We start from the raw sequence: 24809 nt of genomic DNA, 5'->3' as shown, positions 1-24809 counted from the left end.
CGGAGATTAGCGCCCAATATGAACAAAGAATAAGTTTAGGTGTCTGGTTTTAAAATCGCGAAACAAGCTTAACAGATTGTACCTGACTTATCCCAAATGTTACTTATTAGGGTAACTGGGATTACCGGCCAATTGGTAGGTAGAACTTGTGAGAGGGTGGTCCTTAATCAGGTAAATAGTTGATCTATATAAAGCTGGTGCTGAATTCAGCAGGACATCAGTGCCTTACCAACAATCGAACCATGAAGTACCGCATGCTGAACAAACGCAAGCAGGCGACTCCTTCGCCAGTGAGAGATTCCGGGGTGGAGGACGTTTCCCTGGCCAGTCACAGTTCCCTGGAGATGGAGGCTGCTACAGCTCTCCTGCTGCTCCGCTACCAATACGATCGCCAAGTCTGTAATGACATTATGTCATACACGGAGACACGTTCGCCAACTCCTCCGCCTGCGGTTGCTGATAATACAACGCCAAAAGATCAGACGGTTCGTCCACCAGTCGCCAGCCAGCCATTGAAGAAGCGCTCCATACCATCACACCTCCTCAGAAGATCTATGACTCCGGCCAAATCAGAGAGTTCGGTGATCAGTAAATCTATAGTCAAGGCCAAAACAAGGACTCCGATTCCCAACAACGAGCGAAGCTGCAACAAATCCTTGCTCAAGTCCTGCCGAAATATGATCCGCGAGTTCTTGGACAATCAGGAACTCATCTAATAACAACAAATTGTGAGATTTAAGAAATCTTTTAAGTGAATAACGATCCAATGATTTTTAACAGTGAACTTTGAATAACGCAAATGATAATTTACCGCCCAGTTCAGATCAAATGATAAATAACAAAGGTGATCCCCACGTATCTCGGATTTCACTTTTCAATTTATTTATTGCATATAAATTTGTTTCCTTTTTTTATACATATATAAATTATGTATTGATCGAAAATTAAAGTTTTCAATGGAAGAACAGGTATTGTGGCGACACTAGAGTGCTAATTATTAGCTATTGGCGGTGTTTAAACTTAAGGTGTACGAAAAACAAATAGAAAATTATTCATTACCATAAATCTACTCAATAATTAATAATTACAGTTGCACTACTGGCTAAATGTATGAACGTGCATTGATGATATCTCTCCTTAATCCGCTTCATTCTGTTTAATATAATTAATAAAGTGCTTCAAATGTACATTTTCTATTGTTTCTTCTTCTTTTTAGCAGGTGAGTGGGGGCGGGTGGTGGGTGGTGGCGTGTGGGTGGGTGGGTGTTAAGATCGCATGCGTTTTACAAACTAAAATTGTTAATGCTTAAGTGAACACCTTCATTGGCGCGACTACTAATGCTGGGCTGCCATTTAATTGCAGCTGCTTAGGCTAACGTAAAAATAATATAATAATAATGATAATAATAGAAAACTAACGTGTATACATATATATGCTTGTGTGCATCATCATTGCTATATAAAAATGGAAGCCAATGTTTTTTTTATAATGTTTGTTATCATGTTGCAGTGTATCTAGGGCTAGGGTCTCAATTGAAATTGAATTTTGAAAGCTCTCTTTTCAGGCTGATCTCGAAGAAAGAGCAGTCCCACCCGGCAAACTGTTTCAGCTTTGCCCTTTTAGAACTGCTTTTTTTTTGACCATTCAGCCAATGTGAATCAAAGATAATTCTGTTGTTATCACATGAAATCAATTTGCCTTGTTGTATACAAAAAACTCTTTCTATGCTGATTTGTATATTAATTAACGATTTCGCCAACAATTCAAATTTCATATTCTCTTCACTTTCTTTCGATTTTAACAACGTTTGTTGGTTTTCTGTTTTCATAAATTTGAAACCATTGTTGAGGCAACATTTGTAAAGCTCAAAGGTGGCAACACTTACGGTCTAAGCTACTCTCTAGGTTTACTCCTTAATCGCTATCATTTACTCATATGATTGACGAATGAACGCTTATGGTTAGGCTTTTTTTTTTGTTTGATAAATGTAGAAATTGGCACATAATCGAAGGCTGCGCTGCGCCGGCTCAAGAAATCTACTTACAACAACGAAATTACATGCACACTGCTCTCGCTTAGCTTAGCTTAATAAATAGGCTTGATTTATAAAATATATGTATGTATGATGGTGTGTTTGTTTATGCAGGTGTGATTTCTATATACAGTAAGCCGAGCGAATCGTTTTGCATTCACCACGAAATGCTGGAGTGGAAAGTAAACTTTGGATGTCTGATTTAGCACAGTTATCTAAAGATTACTTTCTGCTTATACAATCCATAGCATTGCTAAACGATCCATTCTAACTGAAAGGCATCCAGATCTATGTCCAGCAGGTTGTCTGTCGAAATGTCTGTGCGCTTCTTTTGCTGGTCCCAATTTATGTAGCTCAGGTAATGCTGTGTGTGCTCAGGAGGGAGTGGAAGATAGAAGTAGTCGGGCGATTGTCACAGGACGCTCATGATGCTTCTCCTACTGCCGCATGTGCCGGAAGGAGTCCTCCGACTCGCCGCCATTGAAATCGCTTTCCATGGGCATTGGCTGAGCCTGATCGCTGGCCTGATCCATCGGCCTGGGTGAGCTGCTCGCATTGGAGGCGGCGGGCTGCTGGTCATCCGGCTTGGGCGACAGCTCCGATGGCGACGGGGCACCCAGGTGATCGTTGCAGCGTATCAGCTTGATGGTGGTCAGACCGTCAGCATTGCGGATGAGTCTGCAGAGCGGATGTTTGGATTAGCGTACTGTTGATAGTGTGACTTGACAGGCAATCCACTTACGGGTAGCAATCCTCGTTGCTGGTGGCGTTGCTCTTGCTGCTCACACTCAGGTCCGTGGGCTTCAGATCCTCGCCAGCGCTTTCCGAACCGGATCCCGAGCCGTTCTCCAGCTTCAGGGGATGGAACTGGAACTTGTCGGGTCCTCCGACAGCCGACGGGGTGTTCAGGGCAGGGGAATTGGGTGGCGGACCAGCTGCCGCCGCCGAAAGGTAGTGGAAGGCTCCATTGATCGCGTGCATGAAGAGTGGGGATGTGGGCGGCGGGCCATAGGCCGCAGCAGCTGCTGCTGCCACCGCGGCCACGGCGGGCAGGCTCATCGGACCGTTCCGCGAGGCGGGACGCTGGGGCGACTGCTGTTGCTGCTGCTGGGACTGCTGCTGTTGCTGGGTGTTCCAATTCTGACCAGCAGGACTTCCGGGCGCCTGGTTGCTGCCCTGCGGCATCGACGATCCGCCGCCGTTGCCGTTCGCCGGCGTCGTTTGCCGCAGCAGCGAGATATTCTTGATGTTCTTCAGCTCCGTGGGATTGCGCAGAAACTGATAGCAATGTCGCTCGCCCTGCACCTTGCGCAGTATGTTCACCCTGTAGTAGTAGCGCAGGGCACGCGACATCTTGTCGTAGTTCATGGACAGATGGTTCTTCTGGATGCCCCACAACTTGGCCAGGCCGGCGGGATCGACGATCTTGAACACGCCCGTATCGCGGCACTTCCAGGCTATCAGCTCGCTGTACTTCTGGTTGCGATCGTTGAGCAGCTGCTGCAGAAAGTCCCACAACAGGCGACCATCTAGAAATAATAAAGATGAATTACGGTTAGTTCCTATTCCAAGGAGAACCTTAAATCTGATTTGAAAACTCACTTGTATTGGGCTCCGAGTTCTCGGGAAAGAACTCCCGCTTGGCTTTGTACATATAACTGGGCGTCGTCGGGGCGGAGATCGATCCTCCGGCGGGGGTCACCACTGGGCCAGCGGTGTTGTCCAGGGTCAGCTTCTGGGGCAGCTGCTGCTGTTGTTGCTGCAGCTGTTGCTGCTGCGCCTGGACTGCTGCCACTGCAACGGCGGCTGCCTGTTGCTGCTGCTGCTGCTGTTGCTGCTGCGACCACGAGTTCACAAAGCTATTCGTCATCTGTTGCGTCCAGTTCGGCTTGATGTCCTTCAGTATGGGTGTGCCCGGCGGACTGGCCGTACTGTATGAGAGTGGAGCTGGTGGCAGCTTGCCGGCTCCGCCACTGGTCTCCGCGTACTCCTCCTCGGAGTCGGAGTGGTTGCTGCTGGCACTGCTGATGCCCTTCATGGGCATGATGCTCGGCTGGGAGCCGTTGCTTCCGGTGCTGCTGGCACTCGACGATGTGGGATTGCTGCTGTTGGTGGCTCCGCCTGCAGCGCTCGACGGCCCTCCTCCTGATCCGGCTCCTCCTGCTCCGCCGGCTGCTCCGGCAGCGGCTGCTCCGTTTTGGTAGGGCGCCTGCGGCGGACTACTCGCCTGGGAATCCACCGAGGGCGGGGGACTCAGCGTCACGGAGTTCGGCGCCATGAAGTGGTGACCCGCCAGCCCGTGGGCCGCACTGTGGAAGGGACTGTTCTCCGGCGGAGCGTTCAGTGGCGGCCACGTGGGCGTCGGCGGATGGCTGTGCGGCGACAGGGGATAACGACTGGTGGGCGTCACTGGACTGTTGGGCAGATGCCACTGCATCATGTGCGACTCTATGATCAGCATCTGGAGCACGTTGTGCAGCACATCGCCTGCGCCCGGACACCTGTGGCCGAAGTCCGCGCGCGTCAGCAGACACAGCGCCTTGCCGTTCATCTGGAAGAGATCAAAGTCGAGCTTGGGGAGATCGAATTCGCGGACGCAGAACCGCAGGAAGACGAGCACATCCTCGCGGCTCCAGAGGCGCGGATCGGAGGGCAGGGAGGGGGGCAGCTGTGTCTTCAGCTCCGCCAGCTGGCTGGACGGCGCCGGGGGGCAGCGCCAGAGCACATCGCTCCAGATGCCGGGATTCAGCGAGTTCAACGATAACTGTACTGGGAGCATTTTCATTTTGGACATGCAGCCGCAGTGTGTAAGGAAGTGTCCTGGTCAGCGGATCCGTATCAGTGGGTCAGTGGGAGCCACTAGTGTTGCCTTTAAGTGGTATTATCTGAAAAGTAAAGTGGAAAGAGATTAAGTTAGTTTAATGAGAAACACTCTTATTCAGTAATAACATTTGGGGAAGTACTTTTGATTGTTAAATTTACAAAACCTCTAAAAGATACGAGTTAGTTTTCTTAAAATAATATATATAAATATATAAATATAAAAATATATATATAAAATATTATTATTATTAGGATCATTTTCATTATCCCAAACCTTTGCTACAATAAACAGACTTTAAACCACAATATTTCACTATTTTGAAAGTGTCTCTTTGCACTCAAATATTTACCCCTTTTTTAAGTAAGCACATCACACAGTACCATTTGAATAATTTCAGGGGAAAATTGTTGTTTGTTTTAAATACTGGCCATTATTTCATGGAAAACTACCACTGATCGGGGATAAACACACTGTTCTTCTGGCGGATCAAAGTTCACTATTGAGAAATCACAATCGCAAAAGGATGTTGTTGATCACTCGTCGACACACTTCCGCCAGCGAAATATCTAAGCGGACACATCACCTAGCCGAGGAGTGTGGGGATATATTCATCCCGCTCCCAGACGCCACACATACCGATCCGATCCGATCCGATTTGGGAGAGCGACACTCAGACAGACACTCGCATTCCAACCAAATCAGATTTCTTCATAATCGTCGCGGGGCAGCCGATGGATGAAATAAACAAATAATATATCTCTCCGATGCCGACGCAGGAAGACAAAAACAACGAGATCTATATGTGTTTAGAGATACATATACAATATAGCGAGCTAGCGCATCCGAACTCAAGTGAACGCAGAGTGGCGGCGGGATCTCGATCTCGGAGAGCGAGGAGCGTGACTCACTGGCAGCGGCGGAGGCGACGCAGCAGAGGATCAGGCAGCGGCAGCGGTCTGGACCGGCTCTCTCTCTCTTTCTCACTCTCTCTCTTCTTCCTCGATATCTCCTCCTCTCAGCGGGCATCTTCGGCGGCAGAGGCAGCAACACACCCCCGCAGCGACCGAGGCGCAGGCAGACAAGAGGGAAAAGAGCAAGAAGAGTGGTAGAAGATCGTTCCAAAGTAGAGATTCGACCTTAACGAACTAGTGAATACGCTCCACGGAGAAAAAATACGAGCTTCGTGGAGAAAGGTCTCAACAATAGATCTAACAAGCAGTCTTTTATAAACTATACAATTACAAAATTTATATTAAAGTTCCACATTTACACCAAAGGCCTTGCCTTTAATCCACATATGGTTCTTCCGCTTTCACATCCGGGTAGATATTAATGCTTAACAATTCACACCTTCAAAGAAAGCCGTAATAAAATCACAGCCTTGGTTTTAATTTCACTTCCTGAAGATATTTTTAAGTTTTATTAGAGGTTGCCGAAAAATCAAAATAAATCTTTCGGAAGTGCAAAGGAATGAAAGAAAGGCCATTATCAGAGCGATATAAGATATGAAGATTAAGGGCTAAACCCCCTTAGAGCATTTGCTAGTCGCTAAACTCTAACACTCGAAGCTTTTTAATTGTAAATTTCTCAATATGGTAATTTCCACCCAAAATGTGTGATCTCTTGGGGTGTATGGGTGTGCATGGGCGGCAGTACGCTGCCATTCCGGATGTGTACAAACCAAACGCAGACACACGAAGCCCCAAAAGACGTATACACACATGGCGGTGATCATTTGCTGTAAAGATTTCAACATAAGCGAATGTATTGATGGCACCGGCGGAGGGGAAAAGGGGGCACGGGGGAGCGGCCAAGTCGAACGTCTCTCGAAACTTGAAAGCCGTGCCCATTGCCCACTCTCGTATCTTTGCTGCAGCAGCAGCAGCAAACGGAAGTGCACATTCCAAACAGAAAACCCGTTTCCAAAAGCAGCAGCCGGAGAAGCGGGAGTGGAAAGGGGAAGGGGATGGGAGAAAGACGCTGCCGCGATGGGGCAACTAATAAATCCGCCAGTGGGTAAAGAGAGCAGCAAGTCTCAGTCGGTGGATCGGGATGATGATGGAGAATTAGGGAGTCTGCGGAGAGGGGGAAGCATCAAGGGGCACCGAACAAGGGGCACCCTGTTAACAGATAAAACAAGAAACTAGGTTTTGGGGATTACTTCTTAAGTAAGTCATAGTTAAGAATAATTATTAAGAAATATAACTTTTGTCATTTATATTATAAGTTAGTTCATTAGTTAGTCTGGTTTGTTGGTTGATCTCAAATGATTGCGGACCCATAAAAGTACTATTCCCTTGTCCTGCGCTGTAGTCATTCCCTCTTATAGCCCGACCAGACGGTTTCACTGCACACATGTTCAGATTTATCTCGACTCGGCTGTCTTGCTCTCCCGAAAGAAACTTCCTCATTCTCCGGGAAGCGCTTTCAACAAGTGAGCGTCCGCGCCAGAAAGAGAGGGCGAGAACATAAAATATTTGTGATGGCGGTGGGGGAAAAAGGGGGCGGAGGACGATGATGAGGATGATAATAATCGCCTTGAATATTTTATTGTGCATGTACATGGCTTAGAGGGGGTCTCTATCCGATCCACAACCGATCCGATCTATTTGTTTTCGAAGAGAGCTAGAGGTAAATGCTGATGCCCCGCCGCTGATTGTGCACACTCCCCACATACATACACACACACTCATACACAAACGATCCTACGTGTTATTTCGGTTGCCACAACACATGGTTGAGTTTTCACTAAAATAAAATCATATATTCTAGTGCACACATGTTCCGCAGCACCAGCAACATCAACACAAAATAAATAAACATTCGGCTAAAAGTTGAAGTCGGTGGCACGTAGTAAAATGACAAATGAATGCTCATCAGCGGGCAACAGAAACAAAACTATAAGGAAGGCAGGCCAGCAGCCCCAGGAAGAAGCAGAGTTGGGGAACCTCACTGGGAGAAAAACACCTGGCTCTCAATATGGATTAAAACTCCAATTCTATCGGCACTCTGTTAACTTAATAACTGGGATCAACATGGATCTTAGCTTTATTAGCTCCAGAAACCTACTTTCATCGAAAACTCTATGCTAGAACGCATAATTATTTTAATTTGATGACAAATTTTGTATCAGTGCAAAGGAAGAAGCAGATAGTCGTCACGCAATAAGAGTATGAAGAATATTTCTAAATCTCGGCGCAGGAGGCGCGGCAGAGAAGAGTCCGAAAAGAGCCACCTCTCTCTCTCCCTGATCGTGCCTCTCGCTCTGGCACAACTTGAAATCAACTCAGACACACAGGTAGTTCAAAATCGGAGGTAAGGTATGCGACCGATCTCGAACCGGTTTCAACGGAAATTACAAACGAAAATTATAAAACGATCAGTTTAGAAAAGAAAGAAAAAAATAAATGCCAGGGGGAGTGGAAGGAAAGCTGGAAAACCAAATACAAATGGGTTAAAAGAATTTCATGGGCTCTTTTTACGAGTATTTGCAATGTTTCCGTTTTTGGCGAAAAGAAAGAGGCAAAAGAAGGAGGGTCTTTCGTGTGTGGGATCGTGGGATCGGAAATGCTAGAAAAAAAATGGGACATGGGAGATCTCAATGGCGGATAAGGAAGTCGAGGAGGTAAGAGTTCCTACAGAAGAGAATGGAAAGGATTATGTGGGACAGCAATCAGATAAGATTAAGTTAAACGTTTATACCACGTTTCCTTTCTTACACCTTTATCCATATCTATCGTATGCAATCTCAAAGACAGGGGGAAATATTTTTATATTCTTGGGGAAATTCTAACATAAAGATATCGTCTTCCGCTAACATTGAGTGAAAAGTGGCTTCCAGCTCAGATTTCACTTACAATCCAGCACTGTAGCACTTCCCTATCGCTTAGCCCCCTAAGATGACACTCAAATGGCATTTTTGATCGGCACTCCTAGACGCAGCTGGAATTCCAGCTTGCAAGTGAATCACCCGAGTGCCAGGGACCGGACCGAGTTGAACGTTAATGAGTAATTTCCGCAGGCGCATCCTCTCCGCATCGGAACCCCCGCCACGCCTCCCCGCCCCCTTGTGAGTGTGCATCAAGTGGTGCGCAGTAAGAACGATGGGAAAATAAGAAAATCTGATAGCCAGGAAAGGAAAGGCTGGGGAAAAAGGAACCCGAAGCCGGAGAGAGACAGAAGCGACAGCAGCCATGGCGCATTAAGATTAACGGCTCAACGCTCGATCGAAGGGAAGGTGCAAGAAAGACAGAGTGAGAGGAGGGATGCTGTCTCCTTTCATACACTGAGAGAATTTTGTTTAGTCAAAAGTTACATTTGGAAATAGATAACCAGAAGATATAACGACTTTTCCCCCAGTGCTCGTTCGGATCAGGTAGAAAAGCAGCAATGAGGAAATGCGTCCGTCCGTCCTTCCCCTCCTACCTGATCTGATCTGCACTTTGCTTTACATCTTGTAGGACTTCTTGGAAACCCGGCTACGGATCTCGGTTCGAAACCCATCAAAGAATGGAATGAAGTAACTGAAAGGAAGAATGACGAGGCATGTGGTGCCTATGGTATATGGTATGGAATGGTATGGTGGTGCTTATAGTGGTGCTATTTTGCTGTCGTTGACATTTGATCTCTTTTATGAGGTCTTCCTTCAGCGAGCTCAAGTGCAGCATCGTTTTTGTTTATCTCCTCTGTTCGAGTTCTGTTGGTTGTGCTGGTGTTTTTGGTCTGGCCCTAAATCAACCCCTAAAGCCAAGGGATTTGACCCTAGTCCGCAAATTGTCTGTAATTCAATGAGTTTACTTGGGGGTCCCCAGCCCGATTCATATCGGTGTTCTTTTGACGGCCAATTGTTAGGGGATCTGGGGATTTACGAGGCCAATGAGGGATAATTTCCCAACAGAGAATATTCAAAGGATATACAATTTCCTAAAGAAACTTCAACACATCACAAGATATTCCGTTTTTAGGTTTTTGTAATACCAAAGAATAGAAACGCATTTGATTCTGAAAAGTTTGTATGTATCTTAAAAACGACTTTTTCATTATGGACATTTTAATCAATGACTTTTAATAGATATTTTTTAAACAGTGAATTTTATTGTAATAGAATGCCATTCAACAATTACTACCGCTATTCGGCAATCAATAAATTATGAGTAATGCCAGCGATATTTGGGGTTCGAGTTCAAGTTGTTCCTATGGATTGGTGTTTACTTTTTGCACGTGTATTCCGGCTTTCAGATATTGCCATATGTGTGTGTCTGCCCGCTCATATCAAATACTCAATTAATAAGCATAAAAAAAGATATTCAAAATTCGAAATAGCTAAGTCAACGACCTGCTTTGCTTTTATAACTGCTCGGCGGGCTACACTCGTCGCCGTATATTTAAGAAACAGCAACAACGCTCGTAACTCTTGATTTACCTTAACTCCCCTTCGGCCCCACCGTCCCCCCTTTCCCCCTCAGTCCCCCCTTTCCGCCACTCAAAGACGCTGCTGAGCGTGCATAACAAGCGCGTGAGCGTATCGTGTTTGCTATTTGTGTTTGCCTTAGCTTCGCTGTATTGGTATTATATTGGTACCCCTCGCCCGTAAGAAAGAAAAAAAAGTTAAAAAAAAAACTAAATAAAGAAAAAAACGCCAATTCCGGGTTCTTCTTCGCAACAAAAAGTCGAAATAAATATATACCACATATATACATATATAAAAAGTATGTGAAGAAGCGGGAAACAAAACCAAATGTCTGCGGTTCATTTTCTGTCTAGATCGTCAGTTTATATGCTCGGCTTAAAGCGCCGTAGGCACTTTTCTTTTGTTATTTCTGTGGCCTTTTTTTTGGAGCAAGCCCTCGAACAACAAGAGAAGCTCAAAGCTCACGCTTAAGCAAATCAATCATCGTTACGCACATTTTTGGAGAAGCCCAGACCCCGATTCCAAAGCCTTGCGGTAGCTGTAAATTAAAAAATTTAAAAGAAAGGAGAGCCACAGGCAGTCCAATCCAGCTAACACTTTACTTCGTAATTATGACACAGTGAACTCCAGAAATGAGTAATTTTTAGTAAGGTAAGAATATCGATTGCAGACTAAACAAATAAAATTTCTTTTAAAACTTTCAGATAGTTGTGAACTTTAAAATTCAACAAATTTTTACAACTGTAGTTTTCTCTTTTGATCTGGCGACAAGATCTGGCCAACATTAAGATCTTCTTCCTCTTCCCCAGTTTTAGCTTCAAGCTCTTTTGTTTTGCTCGATCGACCAAAAAAAAAAAAAAAAAAAAAGAGAGATGTAGTAAAAATAAAAACGAGATGGGGAGAAATACAGCTGCTGGAGGCGTTACGTGACGTGTTTGTTCTAATGTAGCTCAAACCTCGGCTTCAAGTCGATGTTTTTTTTTTCTCCGACTTTGTTATTTTCCACCTCTTTTTTGTGGAACTCTTTCTGCTGCCTCATTGTTCATCTTTATATGCTCGGCGGGTCTCGAAAGAGGGAGCGAGAGGGTCTGCCTAATGATATCAAACGTTCGATAACCTTTTTGGAATTTTTGTTGGTTTTTTATAAATATATGCAAACTGAAACCACAAAAAAAAAAACACGCATCTCTGCTATGCTGATCATTCTCATGACTAGAAAGATATCCGACTTCATAATGAGCATTGGAACAATCGGAAAACAAAGGGCGCAAAAGCAAAAGCACAGCATCATCATTATGATCATTATCATAATGCTTATGATCGAATCGGTAGCTAACTACCTAGAAATAAAAAGAACCACAGAACCAGAGAGGGGAAGAAAGATGCTGGAGATCTCCAGTCAGATATTTCATTTCCATACGATGGATGAGTTCATCAAACGCCCAGACAAGAGTTCAAAATCATTCTAGTTTTTGTTCGCAGAAGGGGATGATGACAGGGGTTTAAAAATCACTGGAAAGAATTAATATCTTATGCAGTTTTGATAGCTACTTTAAACAAAATTGAAGAGGTAAATCTCTTGGCTTTTTATGGCAATACTACCATCCTCTTTTTTACTTTTTTCAAGTGTATTGATGGTGCTTTGCTGGTGAGGAGCTGGATACTCATAGACCTAGACCGCATCAACCGCATCATTTGTGCCCATTACATTCAATTAGTCGCATCTGTGTTTTTGTTTCAACTCTTTGCGATTTTCTCGCACTTGCATCAATCTTCTCCCCGCCCCTTCTTATCCACGCTTTCCCAGCCCAGCACTCCATACTAACTTAATAAGGCAGTCATCAGCATCATCATCATCATCAACATCAACATCAGAATCAGCGTTGTTGTTGGACTCCTGCCTGCAGCAAGAATTTAATGCTTTCCTCTTAAAATGACGAAGGGGTTGCCAAGCTGGAGGGGATTCCAGAAGAGGGGAAGCAATTGCGGGAAGTGGACATCTCATGTGCGTCTCTTTGGGTTTGGGGTCGGGGTCAGTACGGTTCAATTGACTTGGTTGACATGAGTTGCTTCCGTGTTTGAAGACCACAAAGTGGAGGAAAAATTGTACAAGACTTTTGCCTTGCCAATAAAGTTCAACAGCAAGTAAAAAGAATAAAGTTCCGATAGAGACAGAGAGTTAATTCAATGATCTTAAAAGATAAATGTTTACCCACTGATCCCTGGCAAACACCACTTAATTTCATAAGTAAACATTTCCGAAGATCATCACTGAACCTCCCACAAGCCACCCATCAACACACAATCTTTGACCGAAGAATCCGAAAGGAACCTTGTCCATCAAGCTGATAAGATCCCCAGCCGGAGTCCCAATTCCAAGTCCATTTCCATTTTAATTTCCAGATCCCGTCCTCGGCACACACCTGCTGCGGAGGCCTTTGGCGCTTCACATGGCGATATATATCTGTAAACTAGGATTACTTGTTGTCTTAGGTGTCGCAGCTCTGATAAACCCAAACAGAAATAGACAGAGCACATAAAAGATACAACATGTTCCGCTATCCGCCGTCGTCGCACACTTCCACCGTATAATGTTTATATGTATTATGAAATGTTTACGATTTGCTTGAGTTTCAGTAAGTTCATAACAAATATGCCCCCTCCGCAGATAAGATAACGCATAGATACATAGAGCAATCTGACTTGGCTCGACGTTCGGGACGTCGGCACTTGGCGTCCCCTTCACTTCTTTATTGCCCGAGACTTCCCTCATCGAAGAAAGACTTTTAGCGACTTCCTGCTCCGGTGGTTTGACTATTGATCGGCCAGATCTCCCAGCTTCCTGTGGGCAATTAGATCGGAGTCCGTCGAAAAGTAACCTAACAGCCAACTAAGCCAGTTACTCTGCGCAAAAATGTGTTTCAGCTCAGATATGCTAAGGTAAATCAATCAAATCTAGCTAAAGAAACTTGTTCTTTGAGATGAGTAGAAGTAATATTTGATCAAAGTTCTATGGTTTCCGTTTTCAAGACCACAATCTTTTTTCTTTTTTTTGAAAGCATTTTTCTCTGTGTGCAACAAGTGATCATTTGCTGACTTGATCGTCCGGCTATTTTATTCTGCTTTTTTTTTGTGCACACAATCTGGTCGGGCATCTAAACCGGTAGTTAGTATTTGCACTAGTAATCAAGCACATACATAGCTAACATCTAGGCATGCATGGCGAAGCCGCTTCCTCCTCCTCCTCTGCCACTGCCACCTCCTCCACCGCCTCCTTTTCCCCGCATTCGGAGCCAAAGAACTTTGACGATCGCGCTTCGCATCTTAATTACAGAGGAGAACGGGCAGAAAAATAGCAAAGAAAAACAAAGCCGAGAGCTGCTGGCTAGCCCGCCAAACCTGAATTGTAAAAACGTTCTAAACGAACCGAACTCGACTCAACCCAACCGAACCGAACTGAACTTAACTTAACTTAACTGAGTTGAGCTGTGCTGAGCTGAGCTGTGTGGAACGTTTTAAGCGTCGTCGTCGTGGAAAGACACTTAATAAATGCGGAAGCGGATGTTCAAGCTACAGAAAACAGAAACAGAGAGACGCTCGCTGACGCTTGTCTATAATCACAATCAGGTTCCAAGACGCAGGGAACACGGGGAAATGCAAAAAAAAAAAAAAAAAAAAAAAAAATGTATCGTATAAAGAATAAGTGCGCGTAAGTTAATACCATCCGTCCACAGGTTGTAAACATCTACAAAGGCAAGGAAATGCCAAGTCCCGAGAAAAGCAGCAGGAAGAATTGTTTATCAATCGCATGAGAAGTCATCATCACGAATAGCACAGAACTTCCTCCGACAATTCGATTGCGGGAATCAAAAGTATATAATCTCCGATGATGTGTAATAAATGAGCTAATTCTTTATAGCATGCTCGGGAAATTGGGCCATATCTTTAAACGGGGTTGAGGAAAAGGGCGACACACGAATTATTGATTAAGTGAAGAGCATTACAAACATCGTAAAACGAGGTTCGAAACGGAACCGGATTACAGATAACCCGATAAAACAAATACTCACAAAAAAAAAAAATTAATCACTTTCAAAATGGAATGTAGTTTCCTGGGAAGTTGTGAGGCTACATTTAAGATTGGTGACTAAGAAGAACCTAAACAATAATTACAATCATTTTTAATTTAGTTGGATTGTCATATAAACAATCACCCATTACACACAAAATTAAATCATTATTTTAGTCATAGTATTTTCAGCTTAGTTTTCAGAAATATATTAGTATTTTCTAAAAATAATCAAAATGTTTCGCGTCAGACTCAACGGAAATAATGTAAATGTTATTTCACCCCCTGAACCTAATGATTTGTAATCGGAAAGAAAACTTGTAATCAATTGCAACCAAAGCACTTGGAAGCGTGCGGGGTGAAAAGCATTTCCTCAAGTGTAACAGGCCATTCGATTTCGGTTTCCAGGCGGAATTTCCCGACTGCACTTCGATAGTTCGGTTTATTACTTTTTTGTTATTTTGAGAGAGCTGATTAGTAGGCGACGGCGCATTTTGAAAAGGCTTCTCCAGAGATTGTTTTCACACAAGCTCAAAATAACGATGATAATTGTATGTACATTCATGCCATATAACATATAGAGTATATGCATTTATAGGGGGGATGGGAGGCAAAAGCTTGATAAGCACGGACAATGGCTGAGAGTGGAAGAGTGAGTGCCCACACAATAATAATAACAAACAATTGCTGGCGATGCCGCAAGTTGCTCTTAAGTAGCCACTAAAACGTGGCAAAGCGACCTAATGAGATAAAACAAAAAAAAAAAAAAGTGCCCACAACACTCGGCACACGAGACAACAAGAGGAATACCCAGAATCCGGCAATCCAAGAACTAACAATTGTAATAGACAGAGCCCTCCAAGATCTGGGATCTCTTGAGCTTGCTGCTCCGCATTGCCGCCGGCCAAGAACTCATTTAAGCTGCTGCTAATTATGAATTTGGCGACAATGGAGGAGAAGGAGGAGGCGGACATGGAGGAGGTGGAGGAGGAGGAGTGGCCCATCTGGGGCTCGGGAATCTCCGTTTCTGATTCTGTTTCCACAGCTCCTTCAACATCATTGCGCTACGTGCTGTTCGTGTCAATTTTGTTGTTTGTTTTAATTCGTGTTTGCCTTACTTGGAAAATTATAATATAATCTCCTGCTTGACTTGGACGGACCCCCCATACCCCCATCCTAATCCCCATCCCCCCTGCTAGCCCCTCATTTGTGGGTTCATCTCATCTAACCCGAGGGTATTTTCGAGGCTGTCGTTTCATTTGACACTTGGTCCGCAGACAGGGCGGCATTCGCTTGAAAATTTCTCAACTGTAATTCCAGTATTAATAAAACAATTTCGTGTTAGGTGCTGCTACCGCTGCCGCTGCAGATGAGGAGTGGCAAGAGGATTCCTTGCCACTTGAGCAGAGACAACTGACTTCCTTGAGTAGCGAAATGAGAACTGCCAAGTGGTCTTTGATGTGAGATGAGTTTTTGCAGGAACTCTTTCCCGACTAACACAGCGATTAGGATGGGGAAATTGTTTCTTAGAGGTTCATAACAACTAACTAACTGCTTTTCTTTCGAAATATTCAGATATTTACAGAGTACTCACTTGCTTACGAATAAGATTTTATGGTTCTTTACATTTTTCTGACCATGTGATAGTTTGCAAATATTAATAGAATCGAATTCTGTAAATTACCTGTAAATAAAAAGAGAAATAATTTCATTAATATAAAGTTTTATGAAAATATATTTCTTGTTAAAATGATAACTATTAAAAATTATCATTTAATTACAATAAAAAATATTCCAATGAATTTGTTTTTTTTTTGAAGCCACCCTGTTCTACCCCCTACGACCTTGGAGATTAACCCTATTCTTATTTCGTGGTTCAAGCATTGCGTGAACGCAATTTGAAGTGCTACCCTGACCAAAGGAGCTATAAAATAATCTCTAAGCTCGTATCTCTGCGTATCAAGGTGTAAATAATTGAACAGCCCAATATTCTCGGGACGTGCAAAAGAGCAACAACAACAACAACAAGAACGACTGCAATCATTATAATAACACTTGTGAATTCCAAGCGATATGATTAAACAAAACCGAAAGCAACAAAAATAAAAGCCAAAAATAACACAGAACACTATTGTTTCGCTGCTTCTTTTCTTTTTCCATTCCCACAAGAAGTGTAGTAAAAATAAATAAATAATTTTTTTGACATAAAAACAACAAAAAAAAGGAATGGTAAATGTGACATGGATTGCGACTGATTACTGTATCAATTAATACCCGAAAAACACCGCCCGCCTGCCGCCACCCACTCGAGCACAAAGCAAAAGCGTAAAAATTTTTGTACTAGCGTCATTTCCGGTTCCCCAAGCTCCCCCCGCCACCCCCCTAGCCCACACTTTCTATCGTAAACACATTTGGCACCACCACCACCCCCCGCCATTTATACTGCTTCCTTTCCACTTGCCCCAACCACAGCGCCACCCCTTTTCCCACCCGAATGTCTTCGGTTCCGTGCTCATTTTTCCAGCCTTATCAGTCAGAAAAACGACCAACGACTGATTGTACAGAAACGCACACCTGTTTGCACATACAGATACTACCAATGCACGTAGGCTTTAGCCCAAAAAAAGGAACTTCGGAGCTGGCTATCTATGCTATCGGCTTCCAAATCAAATTGATTTATGAAAGATTTGCCAAAATTCGATTTAAAAACAAAATAACGTAAATGGGAAAAACCTGCGTGTGTATAGATAGATAAAGTTACTTAGGTAATATGTTGTAATCAATATATATGTACCTATGATTACCAAAATGGTAGAAATCTTTAGCGAATTAGAAAAGTCCTCAAAAACAACCCACTATTGTGCATTTTTCGTGCATTATTCATTGTAAGTGTGGCACAATAAATGGCAGTATTTCCACTTCGCTGCCCGCTGGGTTTTGAAGTAGGAGAATCGAAGGATGACGATGAGGGGGAACCTCAGCTGCTGCTGCATTGTTCTCAGTGGAGAGCCGCCTGCTGTTTCGACCGCCTCTTCCTTCTTCCGCCTTTTCAATGCAATTTCCTTGAAGTGCCAAATGCCAAAACTTCATTGTGCGTTTTTTTTCTCGGGTCAAGTCGAGGGGTCGATTTGGGTCGGGATCGTATCGAGTTTGTTTGGCAGGGGTCGTGAGAGGCTGAGCGGTTCGCAGTTAGGGTCTCGAGAGTGACAATTATGGCCAGGGGACCACCCACAACGTTGCGAACCTGTTCCGCTTTCAACTTAACTCATTGTTCTAGGTTCAACAGGTAGGTCAAAGGTGAGGGTTGGAGGGGATAAGGTTTCGAGTTCCTACAGGTAGTGCTTCCTATTCTTTGTATTTTCACTATTCATAACGTTTTGTGATAGTTACAGTAAGCAAAAACTAGAAACTAATTTAGGGAATTATCCCTCTGTAAAACTTAAGATAGCCGCAATCCCTATAAATAGTTTCAAGGGGAAGTGTTTAAGATCACATTGTTTTTCAGATCATATTGATTTTTCATTTGATTTATACTTTTCGAAGAAATTCGTTTTGGTTTTTCATTTGATTTATACTTTTCGAAGAATATCGTTAGTGCTCTTTTGGTCGTACTCAAATTATCAGCTCCGAACAGTTACAGTTACCATTTGTATAAAGATAAAGCCAGTAGTGGACAATCGTCGGTTACTGTGACGTATTTAGGGTACCTTTAAGTATCTCTTGTTACCAGGCAGGGGGTGTTGTCTAGTGGGCTATAAACTTGGGTGTGTAACTCCTATTCCCCCCGAACCTTCCCTTTCTCTCAGCTTGCATATTTTCCTGGTTTCCCCGTCTCTGGTTTTATCTCTCTCGATAGACAAGCGTTACGGATACTTCCTTTTCGACGTTACGCCATCAGCTTTAGCTAGGTGCACCCAAAACTGTTACGTTATCCGCCACGCAATGCCCCCCTTTGGCCCCCCGAAGCCCGAGCCACCCCCTCTGCTCCTCCCATGGGAGTTCAATAAGAAGAAAGAAGGAAGATTACCTAATTGTGTTGCATCGACAGACGACGACTCAAAAGCGACTTTCCACAACATTACTCCACTTCTTGCTTGATGTACTTTTGCCCCCTTTCCCCTTTTGCCACCCACCCTGCCACCCCTCCTCTACTACCCCCATTTTTTTATTTAAACCCCTCTCCACTTTTCCGTATGTGTGCCAAAAGGAAAATGTGCCACAAACTGCAAAATGCGGCGAATATTTTCGAGTTGCTTGTGTGTTGGCTTTTTCTGTTTGTTGCTTCGCTTCGTTCGCTTCTTTCTCCCTCTCCTACTCTTTGTAGTTAGATAATAGCAAGTCACCGTTAAAGCACCAAAGCCGAGTTGAGCGGAGTATTATAACTCAAGCAAGACTTCCTATATTTTGAAACACGTTACGTTCGTAACATAATTCACACAACAGGTTACCCAGACAGCCGAAAGAGACGGGGCTATTCGCTGCGATAGAGACAGCGATAGCAAGCATGCGCTGGCTACAATAAAAATTACACTAGTGGAGTAATACGAGTATTAGTGTAGTATGTTTTAGTGGGTTTTCGGTGCGGGCAGAAATTGGGAAACATGGGGAAATGATGATCGTGAGAAAAGATTGCGGGAAATTGTCAGAAGTGCAAGATGAATGGGTCGCCAGTTGGGTGGAGATCGTTTTATAAGATGCAAGTGCAAAAGTATGTAGATATTAATTTAAAGTAAAGGGTAAACATACAAAAACAATCTAACATTTAGTTTGTTTTACAGTTTTTTTTCTGTCATTTAACCACAATATGTCATTTAAATTTCGCGGTAATATCTGAAATTGCATTTAGATACACTTCCGGAAAACTAGTCTTTTTTAAAGCATGATCTCATTCAAACAATAATAAATAAGTTAGTCTTTAGATATTCCACTCTGCATCAAACACATCCTTGATGAAAGTTCGCAAAATAAAAACCAAACTCACCCACTGTTACCAGCTAAAAAGATACAGATGAAGAAGAGAGAAGTGGGGTGAGTATTTTACCGCTTTTAATGGCAAATTCGCACGATCGTTGATTGGAGTGTTGTTGCTTTTCTCGCCTGCCTTTTGCACTACTTTCTTTATTTCTTTTGGCGAATTTGAGACGCGACGTAATGGAAGCTGGCAGCATTTATGGCAAATTCAGGTTAGTGTGATTTCGTTGCACTATAAAATGGGTTACAATGGGATGTATAGTACGCACAAGTGGTTCGTTCGCTGCTTTATAAATGCAAATGTACAAAAACAGCAACCAACAACAATAGCAACATCTGTTGGGTGATAGCAAAAATATACATACATATGTACGTCCATACACATACATGTATGTGTGTATTGATGTTTTAATGCATTTCTATATGTAACTGTGCGGCATTTGTGATGAATGCAAGCTTCCGCATGCAAGTTTCAACAACAAAAACAAGCAAAATAGAAGAAAAGGAAGCGAAATGGCAAAGAAGAAGAAAATCTGTAGAAGCATTGGCCCCAACAACGAAACCAAAAGAAAAAAAAAACAAAATAAGAGCACAACAAATACAATGCTTTATCAGTGTGCAAGTGTTTGCGACATTCTTGAGGCCTTAACCCTTAAGTGACCCTGATTGATAAATTGGGGCTTTGCGGTTACCATATCTCTACAAATTGTTTGTTTTCAAACAAAAAAAAATCAAAAAACGTGATATACTGAACATCTATGATAAAAACAAGCATTAAATTAAACATTCTTTTGAAGTTAAACAGATATTATCCATTAAGTACATATGAATGTACATATGTATGTAAATAAATATGTATGTATGTACATATTTAGTTGATCCTTCTAAAGAAGTTGTCATGTCTTTTTTGCTTGTGCCTTAATTTTTTTTCATAAACTGAGAAAATAAGAGAGCGACATGCACGCATACTCATGCAAATTTTGCTTGCTCGGCATTTTGTGTTAATATCTCAGCCGCTTTAAGGCGGTTTTTATTGTTGTTTTTGCTGCTGTAGCTGCTGCTTGGCGTTTTCTTCCTCTTTCTTTCATTATTTTGCCGCCGCTTATGTTGTTGTTTTTATATTTGTGTCTTGGCTGGGATTCGCACGTGTGAGTGTGAGTGAGTCAGTTGCTGGGTGAGTGTGTGTGCGAGGGAATAGGTCGATGTTTTCTTGTTCCATCTCCCTCTTTCCCCCACGCGGTGATCAACAGTTTTTATACCTGTTTCCTCTGCTCCTCACCCTTCCTCTTTTCTTGGGATCGACGCCACCCTCCCTCTCTCTCTTACGTTTTTGACCCGCTCTCTCGTTTCCGTGCACTTGCCGTGCTCTTGCTTACGTCGTTTGTCTTTCCCCACACAAACACACACACTCACATTCACCCATTCCCCATTACGTTGTTTTTTTTGTTGGGAGCAATGCGGAAGTGAATTTAATTTATTGTATTTACGCTGCTTTTCTGCCGCCGGCTGGTCACCAGGCCAAGTCTCCCGAGGGGTGGTAAGGGGGCGGAGAAAGAGAGAACCAGGAAAGGAAAAACAGCAAAGCAAATCGCAGCTTCTACAAGTTTTAGTTCGTTTCCCGCTAATTGAAGAGAGAAACTGTTTATTTTTTGAGAAACCAATCTGAATACATCCGTACTTACAGTCATGTACAGGTAAATAGGTAATAAACAGAATCAGAGGGGACATTACGTAATAATAGCCGCTTTTTTATATTTAATTAATTTCAATCTTTTTATGCGAACTAAACTTAACATACAAAATAAAATCTTGTAAGTAATCTTGTATCTAAAAAATACTTTCCTGTTCCTTATTGTTTGTATGATTGTTTTGTACATAATAAAATTTATTGGCTAGAATTCTACTCTCATCAAAAAAAAAAATAAAATAACGGAGGTGGCGCACGATCAGGTGTGTGCCTAGTTCGCACCCCCCACCACGCCCCCTGAAAACCCATCTATACGTACGAACGTATATGTATGAGTGTATGTATATGTGTACCTTTTTGCTGCGGCAGAAGCAGGAACTGTTTGGCTGATTTGTTCGACGTCGTCGGTCGGCAAAGGCAAATAAATAAACACAATTCTGCTGGCTGTTTAACTTTTTTTGTTATATGTATGTATGTATATGTATATGTACGTTTATATGACGGCGTGAGTGCGAGTTTTTCTTTTTGCCATAGCGCCTCGGCGATAAGATTTCGCTGACGAGTCGCCGGAGTCACCCTAATTGGAGCTCAACGCTCTGCTTTTGTTTCACTTCACTTCCATAGAAAAGTACATGCAACAAGAGACTCGTGAACCGAACAGAACCATTCCGAAAGCCCGGTTCTATAGCACAGCATAAAGCATACCGATATCCAGCTCAAGACATGCACTGGGCTCTCGATAATAACCGTTTTCTTTATTTTCGAAGCGGAAAACTCGGGACTAGCCAGTGTGATGCAACAGGCATTACAAAAGCACCCTAGGTACCGTAATATGGAACGGAATGTGAATAGGAAAAGCAATTTTTCAAGTGAATCGATCTCGTTCATATCGTAGAATGCTGAGGAATCAGTAGAGCGTGCAATGCACACAATACAACTCCAAATGGTATTATTATATTCCTATACTATTTGCATATGCTTCTCAACCAAAAGGTTCTTATAAGATCGACTAACTGACTTAAAATTGATCAATTGTAGGCAACTAAAACAAAGAATACGGTCATGTCTATCAGGTTAATAAAATTCCTAGAAAAACAAAACCATTCGCACATCAATCAGATAATTATATATTAATAAAAGTATGAAAACCACTCCCAAGCTCATTATAAAAATGTAACTCTTCATATTTAAACAAGCCCTAATAAAAATGCCACAATCAGATCCTCTAAAATAACATGCAAATAAATCAAATAAAACCTAAGGTAAACATTGTTGCCGTGTCTTCCAACTCGTATATAGTACGCTCCAGATATAGCCTAAAGTTATCTGTTTACGCGTGTAGATCAGACAATTTGTTGACCTCAACCAGAGACCAAAAACTCAAACATTGTAAGACGATGGGTGGACCGAAGTGGGGAAGTCATATTTAAGAGATATCCAACACCAGATTAAGGTGGAGCAATTATTTATCAGCTGCTCAGACAAGACTCTTTTTTGTTCCCATGACCATTGTGACGTAGTTATGGGATAAGCTGATACCAAAAAATTAAGAAAATTATTAACAAGCTTGTAATAAAACAAAGATGACATTGGTCTGATAAAAGAAGAAAACACAAGACGAATCTTGAAAGGTTTGGGTCTTGTTCAACATAAAGAAATTACAATGAGTTGATGGCGATACGAATACGATAAAATAGCAAACTCTTTTCAAATTTAAAAACTCTAACTTTAGGAGTTAAATTGTATCCCATATACAAAAAAAATTAGTTTAAAAGTAAAGGTTTTTCCAAATGGCTGTATAATAAATTCATGCTTTCTTGCCTGTTTGCTCCACTGTGCACTGTGGTGACGTACTGCAAGGCGAGTGAGTGAATTTGTCTGTTCTCGTTGGGCTTCGATTCTTGAGCTTTTTAGCGACAGAAGCAACGCGGAAGCGGATATTGTCCAGATCCCAGAACGCTTTAGCTTTTGCTTCGTTGCTTTGTTGTTGTTAATTCGATGTTTTTCTTGTTGTTATCTGCTGATGACGAAGAGGGCGTCGCGCCAAGTTGCCATTGTTGTTGTTTCTGTTTTTCGAGGGGGGAAGTGAGTGGGCGGCGGTCTTGTGTGCTTTTGGGGCTAATCCTGGCTCTCTGTTTTTGTTTTCGTTTCGTTTCCCTGCGACGAATGTCAGCCGCAAAGCGGAGCAAACAAAAAGGCGAAGCAGAAGAACAAGTCAAACGTTTCTACTTCCGCCGCCTAACCAACACAGACACGCCAAAGCATGTACACAAACGCACACGCACACTGTAAGACACTCACGCGATGCACTTGCACTCTAGCGTTTTGTTCGTTTATTTGCCGTTCTTGTTGTTGTACTTAAGCATTTCCTCTTTCGTCTTCCTCTTCACTTTTGCTTACACTTCTTGTTGCGTTTTGCCGTGTTGTTGCTGCCGTCGCTCTTGTTTATTTCTTGATTCCGTTTCGCACACACACTTTCGCACTTGGGTAAATACACCGAGTTAAGTTGGCTGCGGAAACAACCGTTATTCGACTACGCCGCACGAATTAAATTCTATTAATTGTGAATTAATCAATTTAAATCATATTAGTTTGGCATTTACAGCAGAATTTTCTTTCAGCAGCGACACTTGAGCACGTCCGACTGCCTCGACAAATTTTAACGTTTTGAACGTTTTTGCCGCACTTGTGTTGTTTGTCGAAGCCGTAGACGAATCAGGTAGTCTCTTCGCTGTTAACGAGTATGGGGTATAGTCTCATCGGGTCGTCAGTCCCGAGAGCATCACCCGAACGTTAATTTTCGTCCGCGAGAGACGCTTTTTCAACCTGGTTAACAGAAACTTTACATCAGGCAACGATTTCCTAAATGGGTACACAGAGGACAACGTTTTCACAAACGGGTAACAAAGGACATCGTTTTCCCAATCGTTAAGTTCTCTTAGAGAACCCGAGAAAGCCGAGAGAGACACCCGATCGTTAAGGGACCCGAACGATTTTGCACCCAAGTCCGTTAGTCCGTTTACAATTTGTACAGTGAGTGCGAGTGAAAGGGTGTCTTGCAAATGAAACAGCAATAGAGTGTGTTGTTTAACCCGTATGCGGTGATTGGGGCAAGACATAAGAGAGTGAGAGAGCGTTTATTTTCCAATGCATTTTACTTGTCAAATTAGATATGTTGTAAAAAGAAATTTATGTTGATACTTAATTAACCTTGTCAGGTTATCTTAAATAAAATAATTTGGTTCATTAGAAATCGTAAATTATTATTTCAATTTATAGTTTAATATACTTGAATTATATAGATTCATTAGTCCAAGCTGAGCTATTAAATTCTTAAATTGTTAGACGGTAATCGCTTATAAGAAATCTTTTAATTTTCCCAACATTTGGAAATTCCCTAGCTTCCACAATTATCATAATAATCTCGATTATGTTATTATACTTTATGCACAGACTACAAACAAATCATTAGGTGCGTAAATATTAACAGATTTCTATCCACTTCCTTAGGAACAAAAGAAACAACAAGCTCTACAGGTAATAATTTAAATATTTAATACCCACAAAAACTACTGGGAAACAACTCAATAGGAAATTGAAGACTGTGGGCGGCATAAAGTTCGCGTGGGGCGCTCGATTTAGTTGTTAATCAATAGAAGATAAAGTTTAAACAAAAGTTTCAACATCATGCTGATAGCAGAGCCATGGGCGGCGCTCCCTAAAATTTTCCCACTTAACATGAAGGGGTTTAAAATTGTGCTAAAGGTGCTTCCTATACAAACACGTTTTAGTAGCCAGTCGATTATGATTATCGGA

The 24809-nt window shown here is 42.6% G+C and overlaps 2 protein-coding genes across 2 annotated transcripts; one reads left to right on the top strand and one right to left on the bottom strand.

Moving 5' to 3' along the window:
- The first annotated feature begins 233 nt into the window (after positions 1–233).
- Positions 234–1187, top strand: LOC108092463. The gene has a single exon (XM_017192051.2). It carries the CDS (start codon positions 243–245, stop codon positions 714–716), a length of 474 nt encoding a protein of 157 aa, XP_017047540.1. The 5' UTR covers positions 234–242; the 3' UTR covers positions 717–1187.
- LOC108092461 (ets DNA-binding protein pokkuri) lies at positions 861–23667 on the bottom strand. Its single transcript, XM_017192050.2, has 4 exons — positions 22815–23667; positions 3635–4917; positions 2775–3561; positions 861–2710 (listed from the first exon to the last, which is right to left on the bottom strand). Exons 2-4 carry the CDS (start codon positions 4824–4826, stop codon positions 2470–2472), a joined length of 2220 nt encoding a protein of 739 aa, XP_017047539.1. The 5' UTR covers positions 4827–4917; positions 22815–23667; the 3' UTR covers positions 861–2469.
- Positions 23668–24809: the final 1142 nt, after the last annotated feature.

Source organism: Drosophila ficusphila, unplaced genomic scaffold (assembly GCF_018152265.1).
Source record: "Drosophila ficusphila isolate 14025-0441.05 unplaced genomic scaffold, ASM1815226v1 contig_412, whole genome shotgun sequence".
Taxonomy (NCBI): Eukaryota; Metazoa; Arthropoda; class Insecta; order Diptera; family Drosophilidae; genus Drosophila; species Drosophila ficusphila.
The sequence above is the reverse complement of the archived record's forward strand: the minus strand, read 5'-3'. Positions and strand labels throughout refer to the sequence as shown.